Source organism: Leuciscus leuciscus, assembly GCF_965113295.1.
Source record: "Leuciscus leuciscus genome assembly, chromosome: 3".
In the NCBI taxonomy this organism is placed as follows: Eukaryota; Metazoa; Chordata; class Actinopteri; order Cypriniformes; family Leuciscidae; genus Leuciscus; species Leuciscus leuciscus.
Window position 1 is genome coordinate 59,341,120 of NC_138727.1, and position 11,905 is coordinate 59,353,024.

An 11,905-nucleotide genomic window follows, 5' to 3' on the forward strand; every position below is an offset into this window, starting at 1 on the left:
GAGTCTTGTAAGCCCAAATAAACGCTATGATAACTGAATCCAAAAGCTTGAAAAAAGATACAGGTACATAAGTAGGCACATTTTGAAAAAGGTAGAGGAACTGTGGTAAAGTGACCATTTTAATTGCATTAATTTTGCCAATCATAGATAGCGGAAGGAGCCTCCATCGCTCTATATTATCTTTTAATCTGTCAATCTTAGCCAAAATGTTTTGGTATCATAATGCCAAGATATGTAAAGTGGTCTTCGACTGTTTTGAAAGGTGAGGGACCAACCTGGCTGGAATTTGCGTGTCTAATTTGTCATGTTGTTCCCGATATAAACAATATGTCACTTTGCAACATTTATTAATGCCAAAGTCAAGATTATGAGTTTAAGTCTTAAATCAATAGACAAAAAGGTTGTTGAGGGTGTCTGTTTCACATGTGAACGTCAGTAATTACAGTCAGTGTTGAGTATCGTGATGTTGTGGAGATCATCATGGGTTTGAGGGTCTCAGTTACTCACCTGTTATAACCTTCAGATTCACTTCAGTGAGGGGATCTGTTCCTGATTTTATATCAACTGCACACTGGTACGTCCCAGAATCCCGTTCTCTCAGATCTCTGATGGTCACAGTGAAGACTGCTGAACTTGTGTCGTCATACAGAGAGAATCTATCATTCTTAACCCATTTATCTTTCTCATTAGTCCTGATTCGTTCTCTGCGCATTGACCCCTGTTCTTTTAAAAAATACTTTTTATTCTCTGTATGTCCTTTATCATATTTGCATGTGATGTTGACTTCTCCTCCTGAATATCCTGTCACACTCATGGAGCTCACGACACCTACAACAAACCAGCATTAAAACACTTTAATATACACAGAAATTAACTTTAATCAACAGCCAATAAAACAACATGAAGTTAAAGACTCTCCTCATCAATTCTATACTCTCCTCATCAATTCTATACTGCATCCTTGAGTCTCTGTTATAGTGATAGTATGGGATGTTTAGCTTAATGTAAATCATGTCAGCTATGTTTTGTATGTTGTTACACAGCTTTTATTAGCGCTTCACTGATGTCAAGGGTGTGGTGCAAATATAGCACTGTGTGTGTGACCAGCAACACTTGTTAAATACAGTCTTCTAGACTGCAAACAACGAACAAATGATTTTTAGTACCATAATCGATGCCATAATGTTGATTGTTGAAAAAACATGAACAACAGATGAAAAAATCCCAAATGTCCTGGTTTTAAGGAAATCTGGAGAGTTGGATTGTTGTAAGTAACAGAATATGTACCTAGCTGTAATTTTGGTGATGAAGAGTATGATGAAGGTGGTAAAGTTGAAGATGAAGGTGGTGGTGATGAGGTTGAAGATGTGACGGGTCTGATGGATTCACTATCTTCAGTCGCTGGTTTAGTCATGTGATCTGAAGCTGTTGTGGTTGGTTTACGTGACCTCCTCTCTGATGTGTCTGAAGCACAAATAAACATTGGGTTTAATTTATGATACATAATATATAGATGACAGTTATTGCAGAATAAAAACTATTTAAGATTGTTTGCTTGCATATATTGAGCCTGCATTTAAGAAGAAGTCATATTGTGGCCAGTCATGTGACCACTTTGCACTTTATATGACACAGCTGTTATTAGCGCTTCACTGATGTCAAGGGTGTGTGGAAATATAGCGCTGTATGTGTGACCAGCAACACTTGTTAAATACAGTCTTCTAGACTGCAAACAACAAACAAATCATTATATATAATTTTACAATCAGATGATGATCTTAAAAATAATATCAAAAGGCTAATGGCATCTTACCGTTATTAATGTTCAGATCAGATTAATTCTATACTGCATCCTTGAGTCTCTGTTATAGTGACAGTATGGGATGTTTAGCTTAATGTAAACAAAGTCCTTTTAGGCAAGTCGTGCCACTCGGCCGCCATCTTGGCAACGCCTCCGGGCAGCTATTTCGGACTAACAAGACCAGGCTCCTATCTAAATGAATGGGCAGAGAGTCAGAACTGCACTTTCACTGGTCACCGGGACATAAAAACTGCATGTATAGAAACAGCAGTAAAATATGATAAAAATCGCTGAAAAAGTTTGATGACTTTGCCCCAAAATAAGGTTTAAAACGCCTTTTTCCCCACAAGTTATACTTTACTACGCATGCGCAAGGGTTCACGACACCAACTTCATTTACGTCTCTATCCAGAATGCCGGTGTTGTGCAATAATCAATGTCAATATTGTTCTCCATTATTTAAATATAAGCAGGTTTGCACTTTATCAGTAATAATGTATTGTATAGATCAGTTGTTTTAACTATTCATTAAAATGAATCGGTTCAAAGGAGTCATTAGTTGGCGAATTGGACGTGTCATACGGTTGTGTGATTATCCCAGCAGTTAGGACATGGACATCCCACAAGGTTAGTGTCAACACAGAAAACATTACATCATTGGATAGGTTTTTTCGTTTATTTAGAGAGTCATTTTATGTCAGTTGAATGTGCGGAACGCTTTTCAGAGAAGATAAGGCAACGTATTTTAGCACAATTCACACCCAGCGGTAATTCAGAAAAAAAAAAAAAACTCCGAATGCTCCACATGAAACTTTGGTCTTCCGACCTTTTACCATCATGTCGTTTTATTTTGATTAATATGCGTGCGGGATAGAGAGGAAGACAGCGCTTAATTTGGAGACAGTGCAGTCTTGTTTACACTTTCGCCTGGCTCCGAAGAGAGAGAGAGAGTGCGCGCGCGACCGGGGCTCTCTCTCTCTCTCTCCGCTGTCGCAAAACCTCAACTGTGCGCATGCGTCAGTGGAACCAGACGATAGGCTTAAATGTTTCCCGGCTTGACTTTTAAAAGCAGATGATTGGCTTTCCAGCGGGAGGGGCGGGACATGTGCATACAACCGCCATCTTTGCCGTTACGGGTTTTCCTTATATAGTTGGATTGAGGATTGAGGAAGTGGCATGTCTCTTATATAAATTGTCTCTGATGTAAATCATGTCAGCTATGTTTTGCTAGCTATGTTTTGTATGTTGTTACACAGCTTTTATTAGCGCTTCACTGATGTCAAGAGTGTGGTGCAAATATAGCGCTGTATGTGTGACCAGCAACACTTGTTAAATACAGTCTTCTAGACTGCAAACAACAAACAAATGATTTTTAGCACCATAACCGATGCCATAATGTTGACTGCTAAAAAAACATGAACAACAGATGAAAATAATCCCAAATTTCCTGTTTTTAAGGAAATCTGGAGAGTTGGATTGTTGTAAGTACACTAAAAAAAAAGATTATGTCTAAACATAAGATTTATGTATTTGAATTGCATATAGAATTTCCATCCATTTGGATTACATAGTTTTAACATAAACCAATTAATAATCTGAATGTGATTCATATTTTTAAGTCATATATAAATTAAACGGATACGATTTATGTAATTGTATTAATAAACTGAAAGTGATTCATATATGTCAGTCATATGTAAATGAAACGGGTAAGATTTATGTAATAGTACACAGAAAAACGGCCATGTTAAATTAACACTGCTCAGTGTTCATATGTGCACACTACAGAGTTAAAGTACCATTGAAGCAGTGTTGAAGTTAATGAGATAATTAAGTGGTGATTGAACATTAATGATGAACACCTGCTGTTAACAAGCAGAATCACTGAAGAACAGAGAAACACAAGAACTACAACTGACTTCAGCCACAGTCTTAGATGAAATCAACTGAAGAGAAAAGAAGACATTAAGGGCGCTTTCACACTGGCAGTTTAGTGCGGACCGGGGCACGGTTCGCATGAAAAATCACTAATGTGAACGCTGTCATCGGACCCGGGTGCGCACTAGAGTACCGAACCCGAGACTACCTGGAGGAGGTGGTCTGAGCTCGGTTGCTCCCGAACCGTGGCGCGGTTCGCGTTAATGTGCAAGCAACACGGACTCGGGTGCGCGCTTGTTCAGGAAGTATAGTATCCCGCGCATGCGTATTACTGTCGATATCATTGTTTCCTCACACACGACAACCATGAGTGGCAGGGGAACGTTGTGGGACACTGAAGAGGTGATGTCTCTCACTATGTTGTGCATAATAGCACCAAAAAAACAGACAAATTACAGCTATGCTCAGTCGAGTTGTTTTATCCATGCATTTTCTGTGTGCGTTTGCGATGACGTAAGATCACTGCAAACGCACCTGGGTTCGATACAACTAATTGAGTGTGAAACCAGACCAACGCTGCGGGGGGCGCCGGGAACGAGCGCACTCGGGTTCGGACCGCAGCAAACGAACCCAGTGGAAAAACGCCCTAAATCTCTCAAGATCTTTGCAGAGGAGGATTAAAGGTCCCATGACATGAAATTTCCACTTTCTGAGGTTTTTTAACATTAATATGAGTTCCCCTAGCCTGTATATGGTCCCCAAGTTTCTAAAAATTTTAATCGGTGTAAATCGAGCTTTTGCTATCTTTCTCTGCCTTTGAGAAAATGGAAGCTCAACCGGGCTGATCTTGAATCTCCTCCTTATGACGTCATAAGGAGAAATGTTACCTCCCCTTTCTCTGCTTTGCCCGCCCAGAGAATATTTCTCGCCAATGAGAAAATGAGCTAGGAAGTAGAACGCGCGCGCACGATTTTAGTTTGTCCACGCGAGATATCATGGCTTTTGAGCGAGCGAAGCATAATAATTGCTCAATAATTGGATGTACAAATGAACATCGAATGGTCAATACAGAGCTGGGCTTGCTGAACGTCGGACAAGTAAGTCAACAAATTATATAAGTGTGTTGCTTTACTGTTTATGGTTACCTAGCTTCTTACACGTAGAATGTGGTTGTCACATTAGCTATGCAGCTATGCAGTTACTTGCGCTAATGTAAAGGTAGACAGCATCAAGTTACACATACTGTAACGCGAGTGTTGTACATTTCTTTGTTATTTGGATAACCGTTTTCCTGTTGGTTATATGGCGCGCGCGATATCCGCATTTCAAGATCGCAGAGCTTGATGTAATTGTAATAAGATAAATTACAGACGCTACAGATCTCTCATGAAAAGGCAACAGTAGGTTCACGTTAGCTACATGATGATAACTGTAAACCATCCGAATAAAGTACCGTATCCAGACATAATATTTTAAACTAACCATTCGGAAACGTCCTGCTGGAGCCGCTGAGTTGCAACTTCTTCATCCATTACTTCTCCATCTGGATCAGATTCTGGGTCAAACTGAAATGCTTGAACGACTGCGTGTCTTCGTGCCATTGCAATATATCCAACATAAACAAACATGCGTGGTACCGTTGCCCAAGATGGTCAAGGCCACACCCACCCTCCACCTTGCGCCTCCTTTCTCCTCCTCATTAGTATTTAAAGCTACAGACACCGAAACGGCCCGTCTGAAGGAAGCTCATTCTGGGACTGGCTTGTAGTGGCTATAATTCTGCACCGAGGCTGAATTTTTGGAAAGAGATTTCAGATACAATACTAAGGACCACTAAGGACTATATTAAAGCCTACAAAAAGTAGCATGTCATGGGACCTTTAAACAACTCCACAAACAGCATTACCAGATTGACTTTATTTAATTTCCGTTTTAATTAAATCAATAGTTGTATTTTAAACTCACCATAATGGTGGTTAGCGTTTGCTTTAGTTGGACTCTTGACCCTTAACTTATTAGTATTACACTTTCTCTGGCTGCTATTATTGTGTGTGTATAAAGCACATTTGTTATGGCAAAAAAAAGCCATGAGAAGATTAGATCAGGTAATGTTGGCTGTTTATGAAATTTTCATGTAATTGATTTAATCTTTGATCTTATTCAGAGTCTAATGTTTTGATTGTATATGACTTGTGTTTGTAATGTTGTTTTATAATAGAAGCCATGTAATTTTACAGCATGAGAGCGATGTTGTTAATCAAATAATATAAAGGATTTTAAAAACATTTAGTGCATTAATCTTTTTCCTCTACATTATTACTTAGACATCAAGAATCAGTGTATGACTCTCAACAATGGTGACAATCAATGACATGCTTCATGCTGCAGTGCATGCTGGGTACCACCAATCAAAACTCACCCATATCTCCCAGCATGCATTGCAGCTTTAGTAAATTATGCAGCTGGAGTTGATCTGATTATCTGGATATTTTGTTTGATTGTCACCATTGTTACGATTCATATGCTGTTTCTTGATGTCTGTGTGTATCTAAGTAATGCCATAGATTTAAGTAAAAAAAAAAAAAAACTATTTTAAATAATACGTACTTGATAAACAACACTGCTAGATATACTGTAGAATCAAATTACTTCTATTATGAATAAAACAACATTAAACCACAAGTCCTATATAATCAAAGCAATAGATACTGAATAAGATCAGGGATTCAGGCAATTACATGATGATATCGTCTCCATCATCAATAAACAGCCAACATCACCGGATCTCATTTTCTCATGGCTTTTTTAGCTACAACAATTGTGCTTTATAAACACACAAGTATAGCAGCCAAAGAAAAATGTACATTAAAGAGTCAAGGGTCAAGAGCCCAACTAAAGCAAACGCTAACCACCATCATGGTGACTTTAAAATACAACTATTGATTTCATTAAACCGGAAATTAAATAAAGTAAATCTGGTAATGCTGTTTGTGGAGTTGTTTAATCCTCCTCTGCAAAGATCTTGAGAGATTTAATGTCTTCTTTTCTCTTCAGTTGATTTCATCTAAGGCTGTGTCTGAAGTCAGTTGTAGTTCTTGTGTTTCTCTGTTCTTCAGTGATTCTGCTTGTTAACAGCAGGTGTTCATCATTAATGTTCAATCACCACTTAATTATCTCATTAACTTCAACACTGCTTCAATGGTACTTTAACTCTGTAGTGTGCACATATGAACACTGAGCAGTGTTAATTTAACATGGGCGTTTTTCTGTGTACTATTACATAAATCTTACCCGTTTCATTTACATATGACTGACATATATGAATCACTTTCAGTTTATTAATACAATTACATAAATCGTATCCGTTTAATTTATATATGACTTAAAAATATGAATCACATTCAGATTATTAATTGGTTTATGTTAAAACTATGTAATCCAAATGGATGGAAATTCTATATGCAATTCAAATACATAAATCTTATGTTTAGACAATTTTTATTTTGAGTGTAACAGAATATGTACCTAGCTGTAATTTTAGTGATGAAGAGTATGATGAAGGTGGTAAAGTTGAAGATGAAGGTGGTGGTGATGAGGTTGAAGATGTGACGGGTCTGATGGATTCACTATCTTCAGTCGCTGGTTTAGTCATGTGATCTGAAGCTGTTGTGGTTGGTTTACGTGACCTCCTCTCTGATGTGTCTGAAGCACAAATAAACATTGGGTTTAATTTATGATACATAATATATAGATGACAGTTATTGCAGAATAAAAACTATTTAAGATTGTTTACTTGCATATATTGAGCCTGCATTTAAGAAGAAGTCATATTGTGGCCAGTCATGTGACCACTTTGCACTTTATATGACACAGCTGTTATTAGCGCTTCACTGATGTCAAGGGTGTGTGGAAATATAGCACTGTGTGTGTGACCAGCAACACTTGTTAAATACAGTCTTCTAGACTGCAAACAACAAACAAATCATTATATATAATTTTACAATCAGATGATGATCTTAAAAATAATATCAAAAGGCTAATGGCATCTTACCGTTATTAATGTTCAGATCAGATTAATTCTATACTGCATCCTTGAGTCTCTGTTATAGTGATAGTATGGGATGTTTAGCTTAATGTAAATCATGTCAGCTATGTTTTGTATGTTGTTACACAGCTTTTATTAAAGCTTCACTGATGTCAAGGGTGTGGTGCAAATATAGCACTGTGTGTGTGACCAGCAACACTTGTTAAATACAGTCTTCTAGACTGCAAACAACAAACAAATTATTTTTAGCACCATAATCGATGCCATAATGTTGATTGTTGAAAAAACATGAACAACAGATGAAACAATCCCAAATGTCCTGGTTTTAAGGAAATCTGGAGAGTTGGATTGTTGTAAGTAACAGAATATGTACCTAGCTGTAATTTTGGTGATGAAGAGTATGATGAAGGTGGTAAAGTTGAAGATGAAGGTGGTGGTGATGAGGTTGAAGATGTGACGGGTCTGATGGATTCACTATCTTCAGTCGCTGGTTTAGTCATGTGATCTGAAGCTGTTGTGGTTGGTTTACGTGACCTCCTCTCTGATGTGTCTGAAGCACAAATAAACATTGGGTTTAATTTATGATACATAATATATAGATGACAGTTATTGCAGAATAAAAACTATTTAAGATTGTTTGCTTGCATATATTGAGCCTGCATTTAAGAAGTCATATTGTGGCCAGTCATGTGACCACTTTGAACTTTATATGACACAGCTGTTATTAGCGCTTCACTGATGTCAAGGGTGTGTGGAAATATAGCGCTGTATGTGTGACCAGCAACACTTGTTAAATACAGTCTTCTAGACTGCAAACAACGAACAAATCATTATATATAATTTTACATTACGATTTCTCCATAACTGAGACAGTGTTGTGTGTGAGGAAGTGATGCGGGTCAGTGTATGTGGTGTGAACACTCGCTCATCATCATCTACAGAGGATACTGTGGTTTCTGTTATCTCGCCTCTTTACATCCTTACACAGGGTTCCCACACCTTGGTTAAACACTGCGAGCCCTAGGCCTCCCAACTGAGTGGGTTTCTGTACGTGCGCTTTTGCTATTCGGGGAGTCTTGTAAGCCCAAATAAACGCTATGATAACTGAATCCAAAAGCTTGAAAAAAGATACAGGTACATAAGTAGGCACATTTTGAAAAAGGTAGAGGAACTGTGGTAAAGTGACCATTTTAATTGCATTAATTTTGCCAATCATAGATAGCGGAAGGAGCCTCCATCGCTCTATATTATCTTTTAATCTGTCAATCTTAGCCAAAATGTTTTGGTATCATAATGCCAAGATATGTAAAGTGGTCTTCGACTGTTTTGAAAGGTGAGGGACCAACCTGGCTGGAATTTGCGTGTCTAATTTGTCATGTTGTTCCCGATATAAACAATATGTCACTTTGCAACATTTATTAATGCCAAAGTCAAGATTATGAGTTTAAGTCTTAAATAAATAGACAAAAAGGTTGTTGAGGGTGTCTGTTTCACATGTGAACGTCAGTAATTACAGTCAGTGTTGAGTATCGTGATGTTGTGGAGATCATCATGGGTTTGAGGGTCTCAGTTACTCACCTGTTATAACCTTCAGATTCACTTCAGTGAGGGGATCTGTTCCTGATTTAATATCAACTCCACACTGGTATGTCCCAGAATCCCGTTCTCTCAGATTTCCGAGGGTCACAGTGAAGACTGCTGAACTTGTGTCGTCATACAGAGAGAATCTATCATTCTGAACCCATTTATCTTTCTCATTAGTCCTGATTCGATCTCTGCGCATTGACCCCTGTTCTTTAAAAAAATACTTTTTATTCTCTGTATATCCTTTATCATATTTGCATGTGATGTTGACTTCTCCTCCTGAATATCCTGTCACACTCATGGAGCTCACGACACCTACAACAAACCAGCATTAAAACACTTTAATATACACAGAAATTAACTTTAATCAACAGCCAATAAAACAACATGAAGTTAAAGACTCTCCTCATCAATTCTATACTCTCCTCATCAATTCTATACTGCATCCTTGAGTCTCTGTTATAGTGACAGCATGGGATGTTTAGCTTAATGTAAATCATGTCAGCTATGTTTTGCTAGCTATGTTTTGTATGTTGTTACACAGCTTTTATTAGCGCTTCACTGATGTCAAGAGTGTGGTGCAAATATAGCACTGTGTGTGTGACCAGCAACACTTGTTAAATACAGTCTTCTAGACTGCAAACAACATACAAATGATTTTTAGCACCATAACCGATGCCATAATGTTGACTGCTGAAAAAAACATGAACAACAGATGAAAATAATCCCAAATGTCCTGTTTTTAAGGAAATCTGGAGAGTTGGATTGTTGTAAGTAACAGAATATGTACCTAGCTGTAATTTTGGTGATGAAGAGTATGATGAAGGTGGTAAAGTTGAAGATGAAGGTGGTGGTGATGAGGTTGAAGATGTGACGGGTCTGATGGATTCACTATCTTCAGTCGCTGGTTTAGTCATGTGATCTGAAGCTGTTGTGGTTGGTTTACGTGACCTCCTCTCTGATGTGTCTGAAGCACAAATAAACATTGGGTTTAATTTATGATACATAATATATAGATGACAGTTATTGCAGAATAAAAACTATTTAAGATTGTTTGCTTGCATATATTGAGCCTGCATTTAAGAAGTCATATTGTGGCCAGTCATGTGACCACTTTGAACTTTATATGACACAGCTGTTATTAGCGCTTCACTGATGTCAAGGGTGTGTGGAAATATAGCGCTGTTTGTGTGACCAGCAACACTTGTTAAATACAGTCTTCTAGACTGCAAACAACGAACAAATCATTATATATAATTTTACATTACGATTTCTCCATAACTGAGACAGTGTTGTGTGTGAGAAAGTGATACGGGTCAGTGTATGTGGTGTGAACACTCGCTCATCATCATCTACAGAGGATACTGTGGTTTCTGTCATCTCGCCTCTTTACATCCTGACACAGGGTTCCCACACCTTGGTTAAACACTGCGAGCCCTAGGCCTCCCAACTGAGTGGTTTTCTGTACGTGCGCTTTTGCTATTCGGGGAGTCTTGTAAGCCCAAATAAACGCTATGATAACTGAATCCAAAAGCTTGAAAAAAGATACAGGTACATAAGTAGGCACATTTTGAAAAAGGTAGAGGAACTGTGGTAAAGTGACCATTTTAATTGCATTAATTTTGCCAATCATAGATAGCGGAAGGAGCCTCCATCGCTCTATATTATCTTTTAATCTGTCAATCTTAGCCAAAATGTTTTGGTATCATAATGCCAAGATATGTAAAGTGGTCTTCGACTGTTTTGAAAGGTGAGGGACCAACCTGGCTGGAATTTGCGTGTCTAATTTGTCATGTTGTTCCCGATATAAACAATATGTCACTTTGCAACATTTATTAATGCCAAAGTCAAGATTATGAGTTTAAGTCTTAAATCAATAGACAAAAAGGTTGTTGAGGGTGTCTGTTTCACATGTGAACGTCAGTAATTACAGTCAGTGTTGAGTATCGTGATGTTGTGGAGATCATCATGAGTTTGAGGGTCTCAGTTACTCACCTGTTATAACCTTCAGATTCACTTCAGTGAGGGGATCAGTTCCTGATTTTATATCAACTGCACACTGGTACGTCCCAGAATCCCGTTCTCTCAGATCTCCGAGGGTCACAGTGAAGACTGCTGAACTTGTGTCGTCATACAGAGAGAATCTATCATTCTGAACCCATTTATCTTTCTCATTAGTCCTGATTCGATCTCTGCGCATTGACCCCTGTTCTTTTAAAAAATACTTTTTATTCTCTGTATATCCTTTATCATATTTGCATGTGATGTTGACTTCTCCTCCTGAATATCCTGTCACACTCATGGAGCTCACGACACCTACAACAAACCAGCATTAAAACACTTTAATATACACAGAAATTAACTTTAATCAACAGCCAATAAAACAACATGAAGTTAAAGACTCTCCTCATCAATTCTGTGCTGTTTTTCATGATTTACTCTGAGTTCAGATTCTTACCAGGAATCATCAGCAGAGTGAAAGTCCAGATGATCTTCATTCTTCTCTCTTATTAAATGATCTTCTCTGTTGTTAGTAGATTCAGTTCTTCTGAAGCTCTCGGTGTGTGTTCAGAAGAGTTTTGAGTGTTTCCTTCCTG

The 11,905-nt window shown here is 38.0% G+C and overlaps 1 protein-coding gene across 2 annotated transcripts in view; it reads right to left on the reverse strand.

The window, feature by feature from the left end:
* The window catches only part of LOC309493631 (uncharacterized protein), an 82,594-nt gene that overhangs the window by 39,015 nt on the left and 31,674 nt on the right, over nt 1-11,905 (reverse strand). The window contains exons 1-8 of one of the 2 annotated variants that reach the window (XM_082162777.1): nt 11,767-11,897; nt 11,304-11,624; nt 10,099-10,275; nt 9,303-9,623; nt 8,098-8,274; nt 7,205-7,381; nt 1,288-1,464; nt 508-828 (exon numbers count right to left, since the gene is read on the reverse strand). In XM_082162777.1, coding sequence (XP_082018903.1) covers nt 508-828; nt 1,288-1,464; nt 7,205-7,381; nt 8,098-8,274; nt 9,303-9,623; nt 10,099-10,275; nt 11,304-11,624; nt 11,767-11,806 — 1,711 coding nt within the window. In that variant the 5' untranslated portion in view covers nt 11,807-11,897. Of the gene's footprint in view, nt 1-507; nt 829-1,287; nt 1,465-7,204; nt 7,382-8,097; nt 8,275-9,302; nt 9,624-10,098; nt 10,276-11,303; nt 11,625-11,766; nt 11,898-11,905 lie in introns of those variants that run through there. The other variant, XM_082162776.1, reaches the window with a different exon arrangement.